Source organism: Thalassophryne amazonica, chromosome 14 (assembly GCF_902500255.1).
Source record: "Thalassophryne amazonica chromosome 14, fThaAma1.1, whole genome shotgun sequence".
NCBI classification, from domain to species: Eukaryota; Metazoa; Chordata; class Actinopteri; order Batrachoidiformes; family Batrachoididae; genus Thalassophryne; species Thalassophryne amazonica.
Window position 1 is genome coordinate 42,026,420 of NC_047116.1, and position 22,275 is coordinate 42,048,694.

Consider the following 22,275-nt stretch of genomic DNA (forward strand, 5'->3'; position numbering starts at 1 on the left):
GTGTTCATCTGCTATATGATATATTTCACTGAAATTTCTGATCCAGACAACCAATGATTTATGAAGGAAAATTCCAAACTTTTGCATACAACTGTAACCTCTGTATCATATATTATGTAAAAACTAGCATGAAATAAACACTTCTAAAACTGAAAAAACTCTGATAACACCTCTGGAGTCACCTACAAGACATTTGAAGACGTTAGTGGTGCATACTTACTTCCGCTAACTCAAAGCTAACTTTGTATGGAGTTACATTTGTCTCATTAATACCTGTAAATGCACACAGGGTGATGTACAAATATTCCTTAATTTGCACAACTTCTACTCTTAAATGTAAATGTTGTTTTTGATTGACTGATTGATAGAGGGGCTTTATTGTACATGTACAAACTGTACGTAAGACAGTAGGATCTTAATAATTAATTAAACAACTGCAAATTATAAAGAACACAATGTCCATATGGCTGAGGGTATTTTAACATTGTGTTGTATTTTAAACATCACTTTTATTTATTTATTGATGTTTTTGTGTGTGTATCAACAGTTATACAGCTCCATAGGGGAGTGGCACAGAGAAGGATTTCTACAGATTGTCAGAAGGCAGATGGGAGAGTTGAACCTCAGTTTGATTGTTTTTTTTTTTTTAATTATTTATTCATTTATTTAGTTTTTGTTTGTGTTTAAATCCTCCTCTGTTCCATTCTGACACAAAACTGTAACCGATGGTGCCACAACGTGGCACTGAAAATTTGAATGATGCACAGTTTTTCTAATCCCAGTTATAAAATAGAGAGGGAGGATACCTATAATACATGACTTGACTCAGAAGATTCAAAAGTTTACTTTTAGGTTATCAATAAGAAGATGTATTTTAGATTTCACATCAAAAAATGAGAAATGCTTTGGTTTATCAGACCATCAAACAAGATTTCACACCACACAGGGCTGTCATATAAAATCTAATTTCCACGACTGTTTCGTGAGTGGCTGTCGGGACATAACGGAGGCTACTGTGAATATGAGTGTTTATCACATCAGCAGCAGTTGGTCAGTGGCATTTCATTAAGTGACACCCGTTAAGCCGGGGGGGGGGGGGGGGGGGGGGGGGGGGGGGGGGGGGGTGATCAGACTTAATGGCAGAAAATTCTGAGGTAGGTTTCAGTCAGCCTGAGACAAGTTACCATGGAGACATACAGTAAGCCTGTCTCATAATCTAAATCATATTGAGGTGACGAACACCTGCGTCCAACCAGCCACGCTCACCGCCGAGTCTGTCTGAACCACAGGACGGCTTCAATCCACAGGCAGTGACGCAAACAGCTATAGCAGCAAATGTGACGGTGATTCACATTGTTGCAAATGTCTGTGGACTGCAAATCTGAAGCATCTGCAGTGTATCCCCCAAACTAGGCCATAAAGTCTTCTCAGACATTTTTTTTTGTGTGTGTTTTTGAATGTTTCTTTTATTCCCAAAGGCTTTGCAACTTTTAAAAGCTGAAAACAAGTGTAAAGGTTTCCAGTGTTGAAAGTGTGAGTGAGCACAGGTGTGGTGTCTGTAGATTCAAAACACAAAATGCAGCTATAGTGTATTTTCTGTTTTTCCGTCACACTTTGACTATCCATTGTCTGCGATTCTTTTGATTGCTCTCTTTTCATTGCTGTGAGTAACCACAGTGGATCCATATGTTGATTTGACACAAGCTTTACATTAGATGTTCTTTCTGACGCAACAATAGATGATTGGGGAGGTTCGGTACGGGTGGGCTTTGAACCCCATACCCTCTCATCAGGAGGCAAGACTACTGTGTCACTGTGCACACTGTAAAAATCACTGTACCATAATGATCAGGTCAGATCTGGAAGCATGCATTGCATCTACCACACTACGAAACCGCATTGGGTCCTGGATGGTAAAACCCAGGCAGACAACTGGTCTATCACCAACCTCTCAAAGTAGCATCTGCCGCTACCATGTGAAAGGTGGGCGGTCCCACTTTGGCCTTCTTGAGCCGCTGGGGTCCTCAACACTCAGGCACCAGTGTGTCAGATTATGTCCAGAGAATTGCACACGTGGCCAAAATGTCACAGCAATGCAAGTGATATTCCTCTTTCGAGTCTCCCTACGTAAACTGTTCCTTTGACACAAAGTCATTCCAACCATACTCAGGACCCGCCAAAGACACCTCATACCAAAGACATGTAGTTCTCTTCTTATGTCACTGTTGAACACCCAAACTCACTTGCAAAATGCAGGGAAATGGCAAAGTGGTAAGCCCATATTTCACGGATAGGTGAATGCTGATGAACATAGCACATTTGGGGCATTGTCGGGGTTCGTAAAAAGGTTGTGAAACAGTTTGACCAACAGTTTTTAGGGCCGCAAACAGTATTTCTTGTCTAGCCTTTCTAGTATTTCTTGTCTTGTCTAGCAAATTAATTTTTCCGCAAAAACTTGCAAACATTTGTAAAACAGTTTGAAGCATTTGTAAACAGTTGTAACATGTCTCTAAAGTTCTTTTTGGTGTGTAACCACTCTGACCCAAACAGTGTACCTTTTCTTCTCACATTCTTTTTCTTCCTCCTTTTTCCATCTCTTCTGCAGTAGCAGCCAGAAAAAGCAAATTTTCATCAAAAGCAGCAGAAATGCGCCATGTTCATAAGCATTTGCCGCTCAGTGACATATTTATCCATAGAGCGAAGAGAGAGTTACTGGGATCGGGACTCAGATCCATACAGTAAGACAGGAAGTACCAGGACCCTAAAGACTGGGAACGTCATTCTCCTGCAAAGATATTGGCACTTGCCAAACACTTCTGTCGACAGTCTCCAGAGTTGTAATGAGTGTTTTGTTGGCTTCCTTCACTTGTACCTTTGTGCACGGTGACTGAGTCTTTGAAGACTACCTGGTCTCTGCAAATGTGTTATGATGTACCATACAGATTACGTTTATAAATGATTGATTTCATAGAACTCTAGGAAATCTTCATCCCCGGATGCTGGACTGTGGCTGCTCACTGCTCCTTGTGGTTGGATGGTGTCTAACTGTAACTTGGATGGGTTAAATACAGAGGACAAATTTCATTGTATGTACAATGACAAATAAAGGCTCCATTCATTCACTGATTTACATGAAATCAGCTCTTGACAATTCTAATCATTGTAATTGTACCTTCGTACTAGTTTTTCCACACATTATGAGAAGCACTCGGAGAGCACAAACCTTCCGCCAAGGCCACAGGGTCACTGACGTCACATGGAATACCCTTGGGCAAAGAGACTTATTCCATGTCGTTTCATGCATCTACCATCATGTTTTCAGATTCAGTGGTTAACCCTCTGGGGTCCGACTGCATTTTTGGACAGTTCACTCGCCTGCATATAATGGTTTTATTATTGCTGTTAACAGCTCTCGCTGCAATCCGACAATCAAGTTTTAATGTTTTTTTTTTTGTTCAGGACAACCTGTACTTCAAAATATATATATATAGATATATATATATATATATATAATATGCTATAGTTGTTTATAAGTGTAATAAAGGTTTACAATCATAAATAAGAAGGAAAAAGTAAAGCAGAAAAATAATTTCTCCACACACATTTATTCAAAACACAGAGCAAACTATATAAACTAGTAACACATCACTCCTAAAAACAATCTTTGGTGTGTCACATGAGGTGAATCTGCCCTACGATTGGATTTTGGAAAACCATGTGACAGTGAACCATTCCGACTGGACACTCACATTGCTCACATCATCACACAGCTTCTATGAGGAGTACAAAGATGGTGGACGGTGGCTTGAAAAGTCCGTGGAGTTAACTTTCAGCAAAAAAAGTAGTTTCTATCTCATATCATTAAAATGTTATTTATAATTTAGTAAAGCTTGGTCTCAGCCATCATATCCGACGCGGCGGCCCCAGAGGTTTAAACCCTTAGAGCTTCAGCAAATGTATTTATAAAGAAAAAACTGCATGAACTAAACAAGTTTTTTTATTTCTACTAACAAGTTTATTCAATGAGGAGAAACAAATGCTAAATTATTGTTGTATTGTAACTTAATTTTGTTCAGCCTTTGTGGACCCGTCTTCATGAAATTAGATGCAAAAATGTTGAAAATGGTCCTATCCTGCAATGATAAAGAATCCTTAAAAAATTACTGGATCCGGATCGTGTTCCGGATCATTACCAAAATTTAATGACTTCTAAGTTAGGCCAAGATACACCCCTAGTAAAAATTTCATTGAAATCCATTGAGGATTTTTTGAGTAATCCTGCTAACAAACAAACCAACCAACCAACCAACCAACAAACAAACGGAACGCGACCAAAAATATATCCTCCTTGGTGGAGGTAATAAAATTGTTTTTTGATGTGGATGTAGTAGGTAGCTTAGTGGTTAAGAAGCTGGGCTACCAATACGCAGAACTTGTTTCGACTCCTGGCCACGCTACCTGTTTATGTACTCGGACAAGACACTTCATGTCCATTGTCTCAGTCCAAACAGTTGTAAATGGATACGATCCTTGGCTGGCGAATTAACCTGAGTCAGACTGGCATCCCATCCAGAGGGACTCAAAGTCTCAGCCCCTTCACCCCATGGAACCCAAAGATAAGCGGACCTCAGTGCATACATAAAGGTTACTTCTGACAGGCAGTTTCATGTTAACAAACGTACAGTAAAGTCTCTTTTTGAACAATCCATCCCATTGTCTCAACTGAAAGAATTGAAGATCACTGGGAGGACTCAATCTCAGTAGTCATTGGGTGAGAAGTGGTGTACACCCTGGACAAGCCCGCAGTCTATTTCAGGGCCAGTCTCACCTGTGGTCAATTTCCAGTCAACAATTCAGCTAATGTGCATATAATTGGAAGTGGGACAAAGCTGAGAAGTGGAGAGAACCCACTCAAACACATAGATTCTTCCATTTTCTATACCCGTTTACTCCAATGACAGGTCACGGGGAGCTGTGGCTCATCCCAGCAGTCACAGGGCATGAGGCAGTGCACACCCTGAACAGGACGCCAGTCTGTCATAGGGCATGTAAACACATGGAGAATGTGGAAATTCTACAAAAGACCAGGTCAGATTTGAACCTGAAACCTTCTCACTGTGATGCAAACCACAGTGTATGATGCAGCACTGTGTGCTAATCACAAAGCCACTGTCCCGCCCTCTTCTTAAATAATGCTTTATAAAATGATTTATGACTTAAGGAATCTTAGTGAACTTGGAAAGGCCTCAGCAATATTTTTCAGAATAAAATTTTTCCAAACGTCACAATACAATGCTTTTATTTTGAAACACATTCAGGAAGTAGTGTACAACCAAAAATCCCATCATCTGTATCTTCATCTAGATATGCTCTGCAAGATGATGGTCTTTAAACCTAACCATTTCATTTAATCTTGTGACAATTTACCAGTGTTGTACAGTAACAAAGTAAAAATACTTCACTGTACTTAAGTACATTTTGGGAGACTTTGTACTTTACTTGAGTTTTTTAATTCAGCTTACTTTCACGTTTACTTCACTACATTTCCGACCTTAATTGCATACTTCTACTCCGATACATTTTCTATGCGCCATGCCGTTACTCGTTACAAAAAAACCCCCACAAACACACACACACACACACAAAAAAAGTCGTGTTTTCACCCAGAGACACCACTGATTACTAGTGACTGCAACGAAGTCAGGCCGATTTGTCATGAGGCATGTCCGGTAGGCTTTTTTGCAGTTGTGCACTTGTTTGTCAGGAAAATGATCATTTCTCTGCGTTGATTACAGACCTGCAGCGGGTCCTGTAATCAACTTTTCTGCAGCGCGGCTTTGCTTTTGAACCTGAAACCAATTGAAGCAGTGATTCGCAGGTCGAAGCAGTGCTTCGATCTACGATTTGTGGATTTTATTTTGCTTATCCTAATTTTTCCCCGCTAAAACCCTGAAGAGCATATGTCCTGTGAGTAATATTTTATGTTAAACTGACCTGTTATGGTCTTCTGAAACAGTTGATAGATGTATTTTTATAACTTAAAAACGGGACCCGATGCTAACGCCGTTAGCATGTCTGTGGCGTTTTCAATGTTAAAGGTAGCATTAGCTGTTCGCATCAGCACGTTTGTGTTGATTTGTGTTCTTTGTCGTAAAAGAGTCAAATTGTAATTTTTAAATTTATTTTTATTCATATATTATAGCAACACAATAATAGTCTACATAATAGACAATAATTAGTCAATAATATAGACTAATAATGTTCTAATACAATTTTAGGAGAAAGAGACAAAAAGAACCTAATGAAACAAAACACAACAGAAAAGATAAAACCATGTAACAATGAAAATAAATAAATACTTATAGAAATAAATAACTGTTCCTGTGAACACCTAGTGAGTAGCCCTACTCTCGTTTAGGTTTTGAAACCTTGTTCTTCGGGAGTGTTTTTGTGTGATGTGGCACAATTTTCAGTATTTTGACTAATACTACCAGTCATTTACAAGCCTAGATAAAGTAGAGAAGCTTGAAATCTTCGACTGGCACCTGGGTTGCTTGACGTGAGGACGTTTCGCTTCAAATCACAGAAGCTTCCTCAGCTAAAATTCTTGCTCTGGTAGTCTGACTTCTGTCTTGACTCTTGTACAGAGCTAGAGAGAATTTTAGCTGAGGAAGCTTCTGTGATTTGAAGCGAAACGTCCTCACGTCAAGCATCCCAGTCCAGTCGAAGATTCAAGCTTCTCTACTATGGGAACCACCTGGACAACTGATAGCCTACACAGAAACAAGCCTAGATAAACTTTAATATATATAAAAAAAAAAAAAAATCAGTCCGTTTTTGATTATTAACATTTACTTGTACTTTTACTTTCAATACTTGAGTACATTTAGTTGTACATTACTTGTCATACTTAAGTACAATAAATACTTGATACTTTAAGTCTTTTACTTGAGTAGCATTTCAATCGGTTACTTGAACTTCTACCAAAGTCATTTTTTAAATGGGTATCTGTACTTTTACTTAAGTGTGATTTTTGGTACTTTATACAACACTGCAATTAACTTTATTTATGTGAGTGGTGTTGTAATCCTGCTGACAAACCACCAACACACCAACAACCAGGATCTGTTCATTGAAAATGTTAGAACAGCCACAAAGCTCATCTTAAATCAAACACAAATGACATTTCAGTACCATAAAGCTCTGGATTTTTAATTCTCTCCCATGGCGATAATTCAAAATTCTCTCAGAGGTTGGATGCTTTGGGTACATAATCAATATGTCCTTACCTGCCTGCTAACAAGTAAACTAATAAATACAAAATACACCCTGGAGCATGTGATGATGTTTATGTATGAGTATTTAGTTCTGTATCTGTGTTAACATATAAATGGGTTTCGGGTCCTGCTGTTGGGAGGTGCTCATAGCCACCCATAGCACCACCAGACTCCGACAGAAGATGATAAGACCATAGAGTAAACAAGCTCTATATGCACTACCTCAAGGTTGCCATGGTAACAGATGTAAGGACCGTCTTCCTTCTCCCCATGGCAACAGGATCAGTTGCCAGGTCAAGATGGAAACGTCCGACCTCATCAGTAGGACAAACCCAGTTCAGGTGTGTGTGTGTTTGTATGTGTGTGTATGCGTGCTAAGTGAATGTTTGTACGTGCACACGTGTGTGTGTGTGTGTGTGTGTACATGCACCCAGCACTACTTCTAAAGTGATATTATCAAAGCTGACATTTTGTTGTGTTGGACTCACATGCTGCAGGCAGTACACAGCACACGCACACACACCTTGATGATATCTTTTGGCAGTTACTTGAGTGATTAGGGGTAAAATATAGGACCTTCTTGCTAAGCGACAATAACCTCAGCAGCCATCTGGAGGTTATATTGCTTTCTTCTACATATACATGTCTTATGAAGTTACCTGTCCAAAGTCATCTGTGAATTCTAAGGTGGACTGGGCTCTTTAGGCATTTAAAGCCAGAAACTGCATCAGTTCTTCTTCCTTTACAAGCTATTACTAATTTAAAGAAAAAAAAAGATTATTGTACATTGTTTGAATTTTTACTGATGCATTAAATAAAATATGTAGTTGCATATTTGCTTTGCATTTCATATTTATCATTGGATACTTTGCAGTTTATATACCGAGCATCAGCCCCCCCCTTTTTGAAGAAAGTTGGTATCTGCAAGCCAAAATTAAATTGTATTACAAGGAACATATTTACTGAATGAGAAAAGGACAAAACAGACACAAACAGGTAAGTTATTTGTGACTTATTTTTTTATTACCTCTGCCAATGAAGTTAGAGGAGGTTATGTTATCCCTGTTTTGTTTGTTTATCAGTTTGTTTTGGGAACAGCCTAGACCTCACAATTTTTCATATGTGTTATGAAATTGTTTACTGAGAGATTCATATTCTAATAGGCAAGACATTATTCAATTTTCAAGGTCATAGGCCATAGGTCAAAGTTAGAAAAAAATCTTGGAAATTGAAAAAAAAAAATCCCCATCTTTAACACTGATGGAATTTTTTTTGTTAAATTCATAACTCTGTCAAAAAAGATCACATTTCTATCACATTTGACAGCATTATGTAGAATGATATCTGTTATTGACTGACAGTGTGATCCAGATCATATCCAGATAAAACCTTTGCATTATGACAAACCAACATATCTCGAAAATGTTTGAAGTTTTGACTCATTGGGCCGCAATGTTGAAAAATGTTGGTTTCTAAGAATGCAAAGATAGAGAACCACACCCTACATTTTGAGGTTCAGACTCAAACCTGTGAAACAGCCTTCATATGTTGTGATTTCCCATCCTAACCATATGTCTGCCCGTATATTACCTACACAGCAACTCTTTGGTTAGTTCAAGCATGCCAAGACATGAACTCAATCTAGGTGCTAAGCAAATGTTGCCTAGGTATGCTTAGGTTTGATGTTGGCAGACAGGCTTTAAAAACTGTTTATACCTACTGGCTGAGGAAATAGTATCGTGAGTATATTGCTAACCTTAAGATATAAAATTGAGTTAGGAAAATGTAGAAGAATTTGTTAGCTCTAGAATCACGTTTAGGGCAGTGGCAGAAGTGTTTCTGATGATGAGTGTGGGTTCTAGTTTAACATTTGTGTAATTACAGCAGACAAACCATCACCAAACTAAGTAGTATAAATTTTTAGATTATAGATTATAGATAGATTTAAAGAAAAAGAGTCAGAAAGAGGGTTGAGTGATTAATTTACTTTGCTTCCCAATATACTGTATAAGGCAGGGTAGCAATAGAAACAGTCATGCTTAAGTCACATTTATGCATCACATAAGTGGCATGCATGACTGTATTTTTGGTTTTCAACAGTAACTTCATTTTTGACGACTGGACAGGCTGAGTGTTTTTTTAGAGGTGTTGGAACTCGGACAGCACCTCTAGGCCTAAAAGCAGAAACATTTTTACACTGCTACCACAAGTTGGGAGCAGAGATTTGCTTAGATGTCAAGTACGAAGCCTTCAGTTTGAAAAGCAGCCAATCACAACTCTGGTTGCAGGCGGTTGATTCTGACGCACGCTGAGGTGTAACTCACATGTTGAGTGGTAGCTGCACTTTGGCAGGGGCCAGCAGCTCAGAGGTTAATGAAGCCACTTTCCGGAGGCAACAGTCACCCCCGCCGATGAGGGAGAAGGACCAGGGGGCGATGCATCCTAGAGACACACAAAAAGATATAAAAACAAAACAAAACATGCTTTTCATTCCAGTGAAATAAAAAATTATTTACACTACATGCCTACAGCTTCCAGACAGCCTCTCTGTCATTTTAGTATGCATCCTGGAGGCTATTCAGATACAGTAACAACACTTTAAACCCAGGTGTGAATACTACTGTAGGTGATAATGTACGTAAAAGCAACCCAGGCCATACATTGCCAAAAAAAAAAAAAAAATAAAAAAAAATAAGAGGGTGCTTTTTATATTTTCAGCATGAGGGAATGAAAGAATAAATTTATACATTATGGATACAGAAAGAACTGCTGTGCAGTTTATCCCGCAGAATGTAAAATGTTTAACAAATGTGATTATGGAAGACTACCAGTACTAGACTAGTTTGCTGGATAGCCAACAGTTTCTGAAAATATTCAGTGGTTTAAAATGTTTGACATATTCCAAACCTACGCGTAAATAAATCATTTTACAAAAAAATCCCTTTTTAATCCTTTAAAAATAGCAACAAAACATTTACTGTCCATCATCTACAGTAGTGTTCAGAATAATAGTAGTGCTATGTGACTAAAAAGATTAATCCAGGTTTTGAGTATATTTCTTATTGGTGACATTGGGAAACAAGGTACCAGTAGATTCAGTAGATTCTCAACAAATCCAACAAGACCAAGCATTCATGATATGCAACACTCTTAAGGCTATGGAATTGGGCTATTAGTAAAAAAAAAGTAGAAAAGGGGGTGTTCACAATAATAGTAGCATCTGCTGTTGATGCTACAAAACTCAAAACTATTATGTTCAAACTGCTTTTTTAGCAATCCTGTGAATCACTAAACTAGTATTTAGTTGTATAACCACAGTTTTTCATGATTTCTTCACATCTGTGAGGCATTAATTTGTTGGTTTGGAACGAAGATTTGCTCATTTACTAGTTGTGTTTGGTCATTGTCTTGTTGAAACACCCATTTCAAGGGCATGTCATCTTCAGCATAAGGCAATATGACTTCTTCAAGTATTTTGACATATCCAAACTGATCCATGATACCTGGTATGTGATATATAGGCCCAGCACCATAGTAGGAGAAACATGCCCATATCATGATGCTTGCACCACCATGCTTCACTGTCTTCACTGTGAACTGTGGCTTGAATTCAGAGTTTGGGGGTCATCTCACAAACTGTCTGCGGCCCTTGGACCCAAAAAGAACAATTTTACTCTCATCAGTCCACAAAATATTCCTCCATTTCTCTTTAGGCCAGTTGATGTGTTCTTTGGCAAATTGTAACCTCTTCTGCACGTCTTTTATTTAACAGAGGCACTTGCGGGGGGATTCTTGTAAATAAATTAGCTTCACACAGGCGTCCTTCTAACTGTCACAGCATTTACAGGTAACTCCAGACTGTCTTTGATCATCCTGGAGCTGATCAATGGGTGAGCCTTTGCCATTCTGGTTATTCTTCTATCCATTTTGATGGTTGTTTTCCATTTTCTTCCATGCGTCTCTGTTTTTTTTGTCCATTTTATAGCATTGGAGATCATTGTAGATGAACAGTCTATAATGTTTTGCACCTGCGCATACGTTTTCCCCCTCCAATCTAGTTTTTAATCAAACTACGCTGTTTTTCTAAACAATGTCTTGAACGTCCCATTTTCCTCAGACTTTCAAGAGAAAAGCATGTTCAACAGGTGCTGGCTTCATCCTTAAATAGGGGACACCTGATTCACACCTCTTGGTTCCACAAAATTGACAACTCACTGACTGAATGCCACACTACTATTATTGTGAACACCCCTTTTCTACTTTTTTTTACTAATAGCCCAATTTCACAGCCTTAAGAGGTGTGCATATCATGAATGCTTGGTCTTGTTGGATTTGTGAGAATCTACTGAATCTACTGGTACCTTGTTTTCCATGTAACAGTAAGAAATATACTCAAAACCTGGATTATCTTTTTAGTTACATAGCACTACTATTATGCTGAACACTACTGTATCTATAGATCAATCAATCAACCAAACCAACCAACCAGTCTACTGACCTACATTGTTTTGTGTTTATTTAGTCAACACTTTCACAAGAAAATGTGATAGATGCAAGATATAAAACAACTTAAAGCTAATTTGCAGTCATCATCCTGGTCAGCCTTTTAAACACAATACAAAAACAAATCAAGACAATTCATACAGGTTAATCACAAAGAATTTACATACATATTAATCTAATGATCACTGTTCACAGTTCAAGGCCTTAATGAAAATTTGTTTTGTACTATTCCTATGAAATTTATTCACAGTGTTTAGATGCTGTACTTCCTACAATCTTTTAAATAGCACTGGTTGATTGTAAAACTAGAAATAAGTGTTCTGTGAGCCTAAATGAACTCAAAGGGCCATTTAATTGATGACATTAATTCAATTTTTTTTAAATAATGACTTTGATAAGTCTTTATAAGCTCATTTAGTGAGCACTAGGTCTTATGTGGATTACAAAAGTCCAGCAAAGAGAAATAATTACAACCTATTTAAATAATTTACTGAACAATTACAGTTATACAGTACAGCACACAAACATCAACCACTGTCTGCTTTGGTTTTTTTGTGGGGGGGGGATTCTTATTTTTAATAATGAAAGAAAAGGTTTTTCAATTTCAATTAATTTTCATTTATATCATTATATAACAGTGGTAAGGAAAAACTCCCTCTGAGGAAGAAACCTCAAACAGGACCAGACTCAAAGGGTTAGGGTTAGTGACCCTCTGCTTGGGCCATGCTACAGGCATAAATTACAAAACAATTCACAAAACAAATATACAGGAAATGCTGTCGGTGCACAGGACAGGAGGGTCTCCAGCACAATTACCACACCCATCTCTGGTTGGAGCTGCACCTTAAACAGAGAGGAGAAAAACAGAATCAAGCATCAGAAAGATAAGAAATACAGTATAATTTGTCAATATTAACAACAAAAGTGACAAAAGTTAAAGAAAAGGTATATTGCGAGCTGTACAAGAAGTTGAATAGTATGGGAAGGAGAAAAGGACTTGTACCAGTTGACAAGGGACAGAGCTGGAAAGGATGTGCAGCAAGCAAGCGACAAGCGAGAAGAGTGTGTTGAGAAGGTGCAGGAAATATTTTGAGGAGCCGATGAATGAAGAAAATGAAAAACAAAGAAAAGGCTGGATGATGTGGAGAGAATAAATAAGGAAGTGCAGTAGTGAGGATGAAGGGTGAAGAGTGGAAAGGCAGTTGGTCCAGATGACATTCCAGTGGAGGCATGGAAATGTTTAGGATAGATGGCAGTGAAGTTTCCAACCAGATTGTTTCATAAAATTTTGGAAAGTGAGAGGATGCCTGAGGAGTAGAGACGAAGTGTGTTGGTTCCTATTTTAAGAACAAGGGTGATGTGCAGAGCTGCAGTAACTACAGAGGTATAAAGTTGATTTGCCACAGCATGAAGTTATGGAAAAGAGTAGTAGAAGCTAGGTTTAGAAAACAGGTGAAGATCTGTGAGCAGCAATATGGGTTCATGCTGAGAAAGTGCACTACGATGCAATGTTTGTTCTGAGAATACTGATGGAGAAGTATAGAGAAGGCCAGAAGGAGTTACACTGTGTGTTTGTGGATTTAAAGCTTAGAAAGCTTATGACAGGGTGCCAAGAGAAGAGCTGTAGTATTGTATGAGGAAATATGGCGTGGCAGAGATGTATATGAAGGTAGTGAGAGTGGTGAAATGCCCAGTAGGAATAACAGACTCATTCAAGGTGGAGGTGGGATTACACCAAGGATCAGCTCAAAGTCCTTTCTTGTCTGTCCTCAAAATCATTGTTGATTAATGATCTAATTATGGATCATCACTAGATATGATTGGGTTATGTGAAACCTGGCTTAAACCTACATTCGGCCCACTCTTGGGCCGACTGTGCTGGAAGTTATTAATCTTTCTTTAACTTCTGGGTCTGTTCTTAAATGTTTTCAAATCTGCAGTGATTAACCATTACTTAAGAAATCTAATCTTGACCCTAGTGTATTGAAAAACTATCGGCCGATATCAAATCTATCATTTGCTTTAAAATTCTGGAAAAAGTGGTTTCACGGCAGCTCATGGACTATCTTACTGAGAATAATCTCTTTGAGCCACTGCAGTCTGCTTTTAGAAAATAGCATCCACAGAGACGGCTCTCACTAAAGTGGTGAATGATCTTCTGCTTGCAATGGATTCGGACACCACTATGGTTCTTTGTGCTGTTAGATCTCAGTGCTGCATTTGATACCGTGGATCATCATATTCTACTTGATAGGCTGGAAAATCATTTTGGGATTACTGGGAGTGCCCTTACATGGTTGATGTCATACTTGACCAGTCGTTCTGACTGTGTTCTGTACAGTAACACTACCTCTAATCTTAGTGACATGAAATTTGATGGTTCCACAGGGGTCCGTCTTAGGCCTCCTGCTTTTCTCCCTTTATATAGCACCCCTTGGGCACATATTGCGGTGCTTTGGGATTACCTTTCACTGCTATGCTGATGATACTCAGTTATACATGCCGATAACTGCTGGTCATCTCATCCACATAAAATCCTTATAAGATTGCCTTGCATCAGTGAGAAGCTGGATGTCTAGAACTTCCTACTTTTAAAACTCCAATAAGACAGAAATGATGGTTCTTGGTCCAGTGAGACACCAGCATCAATTTGACCAGTTAACACTTATCCTAGGCTCGTGTCATACATCACACAGACAAAGTGAGGAACCTTGGGGTAATTTTTGATCGTACGTTGTCCTTTGGCCTCCATATTAGAAATATTACGAGGACTGCTTTCTTCCACTTGCGAGATATAGCGAAGATTCATCCCATCCTGTCTATGGCTGATGCTGAGACCCTGATCTATGCGTTTATCTCTTCTAGATTGGACTACTGCAATGTTTTATTTTCTGGTTTACTGCAGTCTAGCATTAGGGATCTCCAATTGGTTCAAAATGCTGCTGCCAGACTTTTGACACGAAGCAGAAAGTTTGACCACATTACACCCATTTTGGCATATCTTCACTGGCTTCCTGTCTCTGTGAGACGGATTTTAAGGTTCTGCTACTAGCCTATAAAATTGTTCACGCACTGGCAGCTCCCACCTAGCTGATCTAATTAAAACCCACGTACTGGCCCGGGCTTTGCGTTTACAGGATGCAGGACTACTTTGTGTCCCTAGGATGAATAAAAAGTCTGCGAGTCATAGAGCTTTCTCTTATTGTGCCTTTGTTCTGTGGAATGATCTCCCTGGGTCAATAAAGCAGTCAGATTCTGTGGAGACTCTAGACATAAGACACACTTATTTTCCCTTTCGTATGGCTAGCATATTGGCATATTATGTTACTATGCTTTTTACTTTTTACTTTTTTACTGTGCTTTTTTAATATTATTAAAATTAAATTAATATTATTAATATTATTTTATTTTGTTTTCTGAAGTGTTTTATGTGAAGTGCCTTGAGGTGACTCTGTTTTGATTTGGCACTATATAAAATGAATAAATTGAATTGAAATTGAAATTGTTCACAGTGGTGATGCACAGGTTGAGAGATGAGATCAGAGAGGAGTCTCCATGGACTATGATGTTTGCAGATGACATTGTGATCTGTATTGAGAGTAGAAAGCAGGTTGAGTCTAGCCTGGAGAGGAGGGGAATGAAAGTCAGTTCGAGCAAGACTGAGTACATGTGTGGGAATGAGAGGGAGCCTAGGGGAACAGTGTGGTTACAAGGAGTAGAAATGGTGAAAGTTGATGAGTTTAAATACTTGGGGTCAGGTATCCAAAGTAATGGAGAGTGTGGTAGAGAGGCTAAGAAGACCGTGCAGGTAGGGTGGAGTGGGTGGAGAAAGGTGGCAGGAGTGATTTGTGGCCGAAAAATATCTGCAAGAGTGATGGGGAAAGTTTACAAGACAGTAGTGAGACCAGCTATGTTATACGGCTTAGAGACAGTGGCACTAACAAAAAGACAGGAGGCAGAGCTGGAGGTGGCAAAGCTGAAGATGTTTCCATTCTCTTTGGGAGTAATGAGAATGGACAGGATTAGGAATGAACATATCAGAGGGACAGCTCAGGTGGGACGGTTTGAAGACAAAGTAAGAGAGAAAAGCTTGAGATGGTTTGGACATGTGCAGAAGAGGTACCCAGGGTATATAGGGAGAAGGATACTGAGGATGGAGCCATTAGGCAGGAGAAGAGGGAGGCCAAAGAGGAGGTTTATGGATGTGCTGAGGGAGGACATGCAGGTGGTTGGTGTGACAGAGGAAGATTCAGACGACAGGGTGGGATGGAAACGACTGATCTGCCATGGTGACCCCTAGCGGGGGCAGCCAAAAGAACATTTTTAATAATGTATGTGTGCTTTCAGCCCTTGAATAAGGCTGCAGTCACAGTAGAATTTTTTTCTACGGTTACTGTGCTGTCAGTGTGAAGCTAATCATGTGCAAATATGTAATGGAACAACTGCAAGGTTAAATTACTTAATAAAATCACTAACTAGCAGCTTGATATTACCCAATGAACACATTAGCAGAATACAGTTCACAAACGAGGCTAAAAGAATTATTTGTATTTGTGAACTAGCTTGAACAGCCACAATCAAGATAATAAAGCAACCATTAAAAGGGAACTATGCAATGTTTTTACCTTAACTTTACAGTTTGGGAGTGACTGTAATCCCTAAATGACTTGTTCTGGAGAGAATAGAGGTTCCCAAAGCAGAAAACTGGCCTTGCAACCCTGGATTTCTGACACTACGACACATACACACCTTCCTTTAAGAGCATGTGACTGAACGAGGGGTCACCCACGAGTCAACCTCGGTTCTGCTTTCCTTGGAAACAGCGAGAGCTGAAAGATAAAGAGGTGTGCAAAACGGATGCAGACCTGACAGTTGTTGTTGCACTTGGAAGTATATTGAGATAAACTCTCTGTTCTCTCTGTATTTCTGTGTATTGCTGCTTTCTTGACACGGTGCCACGAATTGCATTCACTAGCTCCACTGAAAACAAATGCATATGCACAGTAAATTTTGCAGAGTAAAATATACTCTGCCAGGATAACATTTGGTCCCAGTCTAAATAGAGTTAAATATACCCTATTATAGAGTGAAATCAGCTCTTCCATCTTGTCAAATCAAGTGTTTCAACTCCAATAAGAGTCATTCACAGCATGATAGAGGTTATTTTACACTGAGATTGAATTGATTCAGCACTGCGATTGAGTATATTTAACTCTATTTGGACTGGGACCAAATGTTATCCTGGCAGAGTTTATCTTACTCCGCAACATTTACTGTGTGGAGAGAGGAGAGAAGAGGGGAGGGTCAGCAGTGACTTTACGACAATTTTGTGACATATGTACTCTTGAGCTGTAGAGGGAGATCTTTCTACTAGAAGAATGCGACCAAAACCCCCCTGAAAGAAACAGCAAAATACTGACAAGAATTGAGTAGTGCCTCTTTAAATAAAATGGAAAATGTACACTTGTGCTATACAACACTATCTAACACCTGACAGAAATCCCAACATCCAACATCCATATGTTTTTAAAGGGTTATGTCCATCGTATAGACTTTTATGAAGACACAATTACATCACGTGCACATATATTAGCTATATAGTAATTACCATGCAATATAGTGTTACTAAAAATCCCACTGATTGGTTTGTATGCATTAATACACCATTAGGGCAGAATTTTATTAATGTAATGAGATATCACAGTGAGCTGATACGACAGCCGTCACCAATTTTGATGTTATTACTTCCACCAGGTAGTAATACATTTATAGGAAATCAATACAACGGCAAGAAATACAATTCCTTATAATGAGGCAAATCCATCTGCAGGGACTGCAACACAGACGTAGGCAGGGACGCTGTCAGACAGTGACGGGCATCAACCTGCTTCTTGTTCGGGGGGATGTGGGTAAATTGTTTGACCTTTGGGGTCAGCTTCACCTCCCTTCAGGGACCACATGTGTAATGTACTTGTGTAACACTTTGAAGACACGTTGTGCGCTTGTGTGTGTGTGTGTGTACCTGGATGCGTGCAGCGGCTCTGGGGTCAGACGAACTGATGAGGACCGGCTGGGAGATCTCCATGCTGTGTCTGTTGTTAAGCTGGGCAGCCCTCTGGGTGACAGACAGCGCTGTAAACGAATGCCGCTTCTTTGCATTTTTCTTGCCCTCACCTCTCCGATGGCCTGAACCATTGCCGTTGGACAGAGATGCGCTGGGGGAGGGGCCAGGAGAGCAGGAACCCAAAGGAACTGGCTCAGAACTTGGTCCAGGCACATTAGTGGACGTCGGCTTGTCGATCTCCATCAACTGCTTGGCTGTTTCATTTAACTGTGAAAGAGGTAAGAGACAAAGAAGAGGAAGAAGCAGGTTGTTGACAGAAGAGGAGAAGAAAGAAGACACAAGGAAAAAGAAAAGAATTAGACTGGATTTCATAACAGGGCCGCACAGAGATTCAAAAGAGTGTTTGCGCGGTCTTTCTTCTGAATGCACCTGTTCAGTCTGGAAGGATTTCAAAGCAGCAGCACAACAATAATCACTATAACAGGGATAAAGCCAACTTATAACTGAAGTTTTCTGAGAATGATGTTTAACATTTTTTTTTATTTAAGAATGTTAGTCCCATTGAGCTCGAGACCTTTTTTGCAAGGGAGACCTGGACAATTATAAAGTGTCTAGTTCGCCTAACCTGCATGTCTTTAAATGTGGGATGAAACCAGAGAACCCGGAGGAAACCCACGCAAACACAGGGAGAACATGCAAACTCCACACAGAAAGGCCACAGGTGGGAATTGATCCCATGACCTTCTTGTTGTGAGGCAACAGTGCTAACCACTAAGTCACTGTGCTGACCTGATTCCCGTCTATGACCCATCCCAACATTTATAACAGATATGTATTGCCGATTGCTTGTTGTTGTTTCCACTGTCTTTTTTAGCATTTGCGGTCAAATGATATCAATGTAACAATGAGCAAAAGAAAGAATGGCTCACTCCACATCTGGAAATCTGACCATTCAAAAATATCATTGTGCTAATGCGTTACCCGTGATGATCCACGAGTTCTAGATTGGGTAGTGTTTGTAAAATAGGTAGTTGACATTTTTCAGCGCTTTCCATCTGCATAAGACACTCGAAGCGCTTTACAATAATGCCTCACATTCACCCCGATGTCAGGATGCTGCCATACAAAGCACTCACTACACACTGGGAGCAACTAGAGGATTAAGGACCTTGCCCAAGGGCCCTTAGTGATTTTCCAGTCAGGCTGGGATATGAACCTAGAAACCTCTGGTCTCAAGCCCAAACTTAACCACTAGACCATCACCTCTCTGAGGGTGGTAATAAATTATGCAAAGTTTTTATATAATGATTTTAATTGACAGTGCAGGAAATTAAAATGAGAAAGTTTGTGAATAACTGTATTTATTATTTAGCATATTTAGTTGACGTCGTGTTTTACAACTGGCAAGGTTGAGATATTTCTTTTTACAGAACTTGTCTACTTACCAGGGACTGATTAAGGGTGATATCAACATCCATTGTTCACTGTTGTTACCTAACATCCCTAATTTCTCCGAAAACATTAATCCCATCAACTTTACGTTTTCACGGCGTTCATCCTTGACCCAAAATACATAAGCATCCCAAACGGCAAGTGTCAGCTCTCCCCAGTTTCTCCATGATTGAAGTTACACACATGTACACAGTGGCCTCGTGGTTTTTAACATACTAGTGCAGTGCCCATAGGAAGTACAGCAAGGAAAATAAGTATTTGAACACCCTGCGATTTTGCAAGTTCTCCCACTTAGAAATCATGGAGGGGTCTGAAATTTTCATCTTTGGTGCATGTCCACTGTGAAAGACATAATCTAAAAAAAAAAAAAAAAAAATCCGGAAATCACAATGCATGATTTTTTAATAATTTATTTGTATGTTACTGCTGCAAATAAGTTTGAACACCTGTGAAAATCAATGTTAATATTTGGTACAGTAGCTTTTATTTGCAATTACAGAGGTCAAACGTTTCCTGTAGTTTCCTGCAGCAGGGATTTTGGTCCACTCATCCATATAGATCTTCTCTAGATCTTTCAGGTTTGGAGTTTCAGCTCCCTCCAAAGATTTTCTATTGAGTTCAGGTCTGGAGACTGGGCAGGCCACTCCAGGACCTTGAAATGCTTCTTGCAGAGCCCCTCCTTAGTTGCCCTGGCTGTTTGCCAAAATCTCGCAATACATGACCCCATCCATCCTCTCTTCAATATGGTGCAGTCGTCCTGTACCCCTTTGCAGAAGAGCACCCCCAGAGTATGATGTTTCCACCAACCATGCTTCACGGTTGGGATGGTTTTCTTGGGGTTGTTCTCATCCTCCAAACACGGTAAGTGGAGTTGATTCCAAAAGCTCTATTCTGGTCTCATCTGACCACATGACCTTCTCCCATGCCTCCTCTGAATCATCCAGATGTTCACTGGTGAACTTCAAATGGGTCTGGACATGTGCTGGCTTGAGCAGGGGGACCTTGCTGCCCTGCAGGATTTTGCATGACAGCATCATGTGTTACTAATGTAATCTTTGTGACTGTCGTCCCAGCTCTCTTCAGGTCATTGACCAGGTCCTCCTGTGTAGTTCTGAGCTTTCTGAGAATCATCCTTACACCACAAAGTGAGATCTTGCATGGAATCCCAGACCGAGGGAGATTGACAGTCATCTTGTGTTTCTTCCACTTTCTAATAAATAATCATAACAGTTATTGTCTTCTACCAAGCTGCTTGCCTGTTGTCCTGTAGTCCATCCCAACCTTGTGCAGGTCTACAGTTTTGCCCCTGGTGTCCTTAGACAGCTCTTTGGTCTTGGCTATGGTGGACAGGTTAGAGTGTAATTGATTGAGTGTGTGAACAGGTGTCTTTTATACAGGTAACAAGTTCAAACAGGTGCAATTAATACAGGTAAAGAGTGCAGAATAAGAGGGCTTCTTAAAGAAAAATTAACAGGTCTGTGAGAGCCAGAATTCTTGCTGGTTGGTAGGGGGTCAAATATTTATTTGCAGCAGTAACATACAAGTAAATTACTAAAAAATCATCCATTGTGATTTCCGGATGTTTTTTTTTAGATTATGTCCCTCACAGTGGACATGCACCTAAGATGAACATTTCAGACCCCTCCATGATTTCTAAGTGGGAGAACTTGCAAAATCGCAGGGCGTTCAAATACTTATTTTCGATCTTTGTCGAAGCTGGCACGTGAGAATGTTCCCCCTTGTGATAATAAAACAAGAAGCGTCTGTGTGTCTGAGGCTGACATATCTCTCAGAGTGTTTGTGTGTTATTTATTTATTTAATTTCTTTCTTCCGTCTCTCCCCCGTGAACGCATTGGAGATAGGCATCTGTTTAAGGCAGAGAGTGACTCATCTTTGTCGACGATCTTTGTCAAAGCTGGCGTGTGAGAATGTTGCATCTTGTGCAAATAATGATGATGACTTCAAAATAAAGGCTTTGTAAATTACTCCCCAAAATTTTCAAAATAAAGGACGCACATCATCGTGCCATGCGCAAGCCACATCCAAAAGCTCGGTGATCTGACGAACAGTCAGAGAGGTGCGAGCCACACACACACACGCACGCACGCATCTTTAAAGACAGATAGATTCTGCCACTCCATCTACAATTAACACTGTTAGCGTGCGGCGCTACATGCACACGTTACACCTTGAAAATGTGTTTAATAGCTGTAAGCTCTTGGTGTGATCTTCGGTGAGATCTTATGTGTTTGACTCCTGCCATGACTGTCAATCACGGAACTCATTCTGCGGAGGTCAAAGTGAGACACCGACGCACAAACTAACACTTGTTAAGAAAGAGCAGCTTCAGTCCTCCAACCAATTTACATGGAAATCATCTCTCTTTAACGCAACATCAAACTCCTGCATAGTCTCTGGAGAGAATGTTAGAACACACCCGTGTGGACTAAATGTTAGGGATTTCACATTTCCATATTAATAGTTATGCTAATCAATGCCAAATGTATGATGGAATCACGCCGTAGTTATAGCGCTGCTTGTTCTCGTGAGACTCGGCTGGAGGACACACGCGGTAAGAGAATTTCCAGGAGCATGAACAGACTATCAAGCTGCGACTAATTATTTTAATTATCAATTATTTTGTTAATTATAATAATTAGTCAAAAAATGCTTTAGTCAAATAATATGAGAAAATAAGTTAACACAGCCCAATGTGGTATCGAACAGTGCAAAATCCAAAAGTTTTAAATTTACAGCACTACAGAGAAAAATAAGCAAATCTTTCCATTTGAGAAGCTCAAACAAACTTTGACTTTTTGTTTTTAACTTTGACAAACCACTTGCAGATGCTCAGCTATCACATGGATGTAAATACCCATGCTACTACAAATATTGGATGCCTTTTGTTAGGCGCAGTTGCCAGAGTTTGTCTTTGGGTGAAGAGTGATTTGTATCCACGGGGCAGAAGAAAAGCAGAT

General features: G+C 39.7%; 1 protein-coding gene across 1 annotated transcript in view; it reads right to left on the bottom strand.

Annotated features, from left to right (window-relative positions):
* Positions 1 to 22,275, bottom strand: part of LOC117524172 (E3 ubiquitin-protein ligase SH3RF3-like) — a 377,095-nt gene that overhangs the window by 93,784 nt on the left and 261,036 nt on the right. Inside the window, 3 exon segments of the mRNA XM_034185923.1 lie at positions 9,602 to 9,663; positions 9,666 to 9,719; positions 17,803 to 18,111. Coding sequence (XP_034041814.1) covers positions 9,602 to 9,663; positions 9,666 to 9,719; positions 17,803 to 18,111 — 425 coding nt within the window.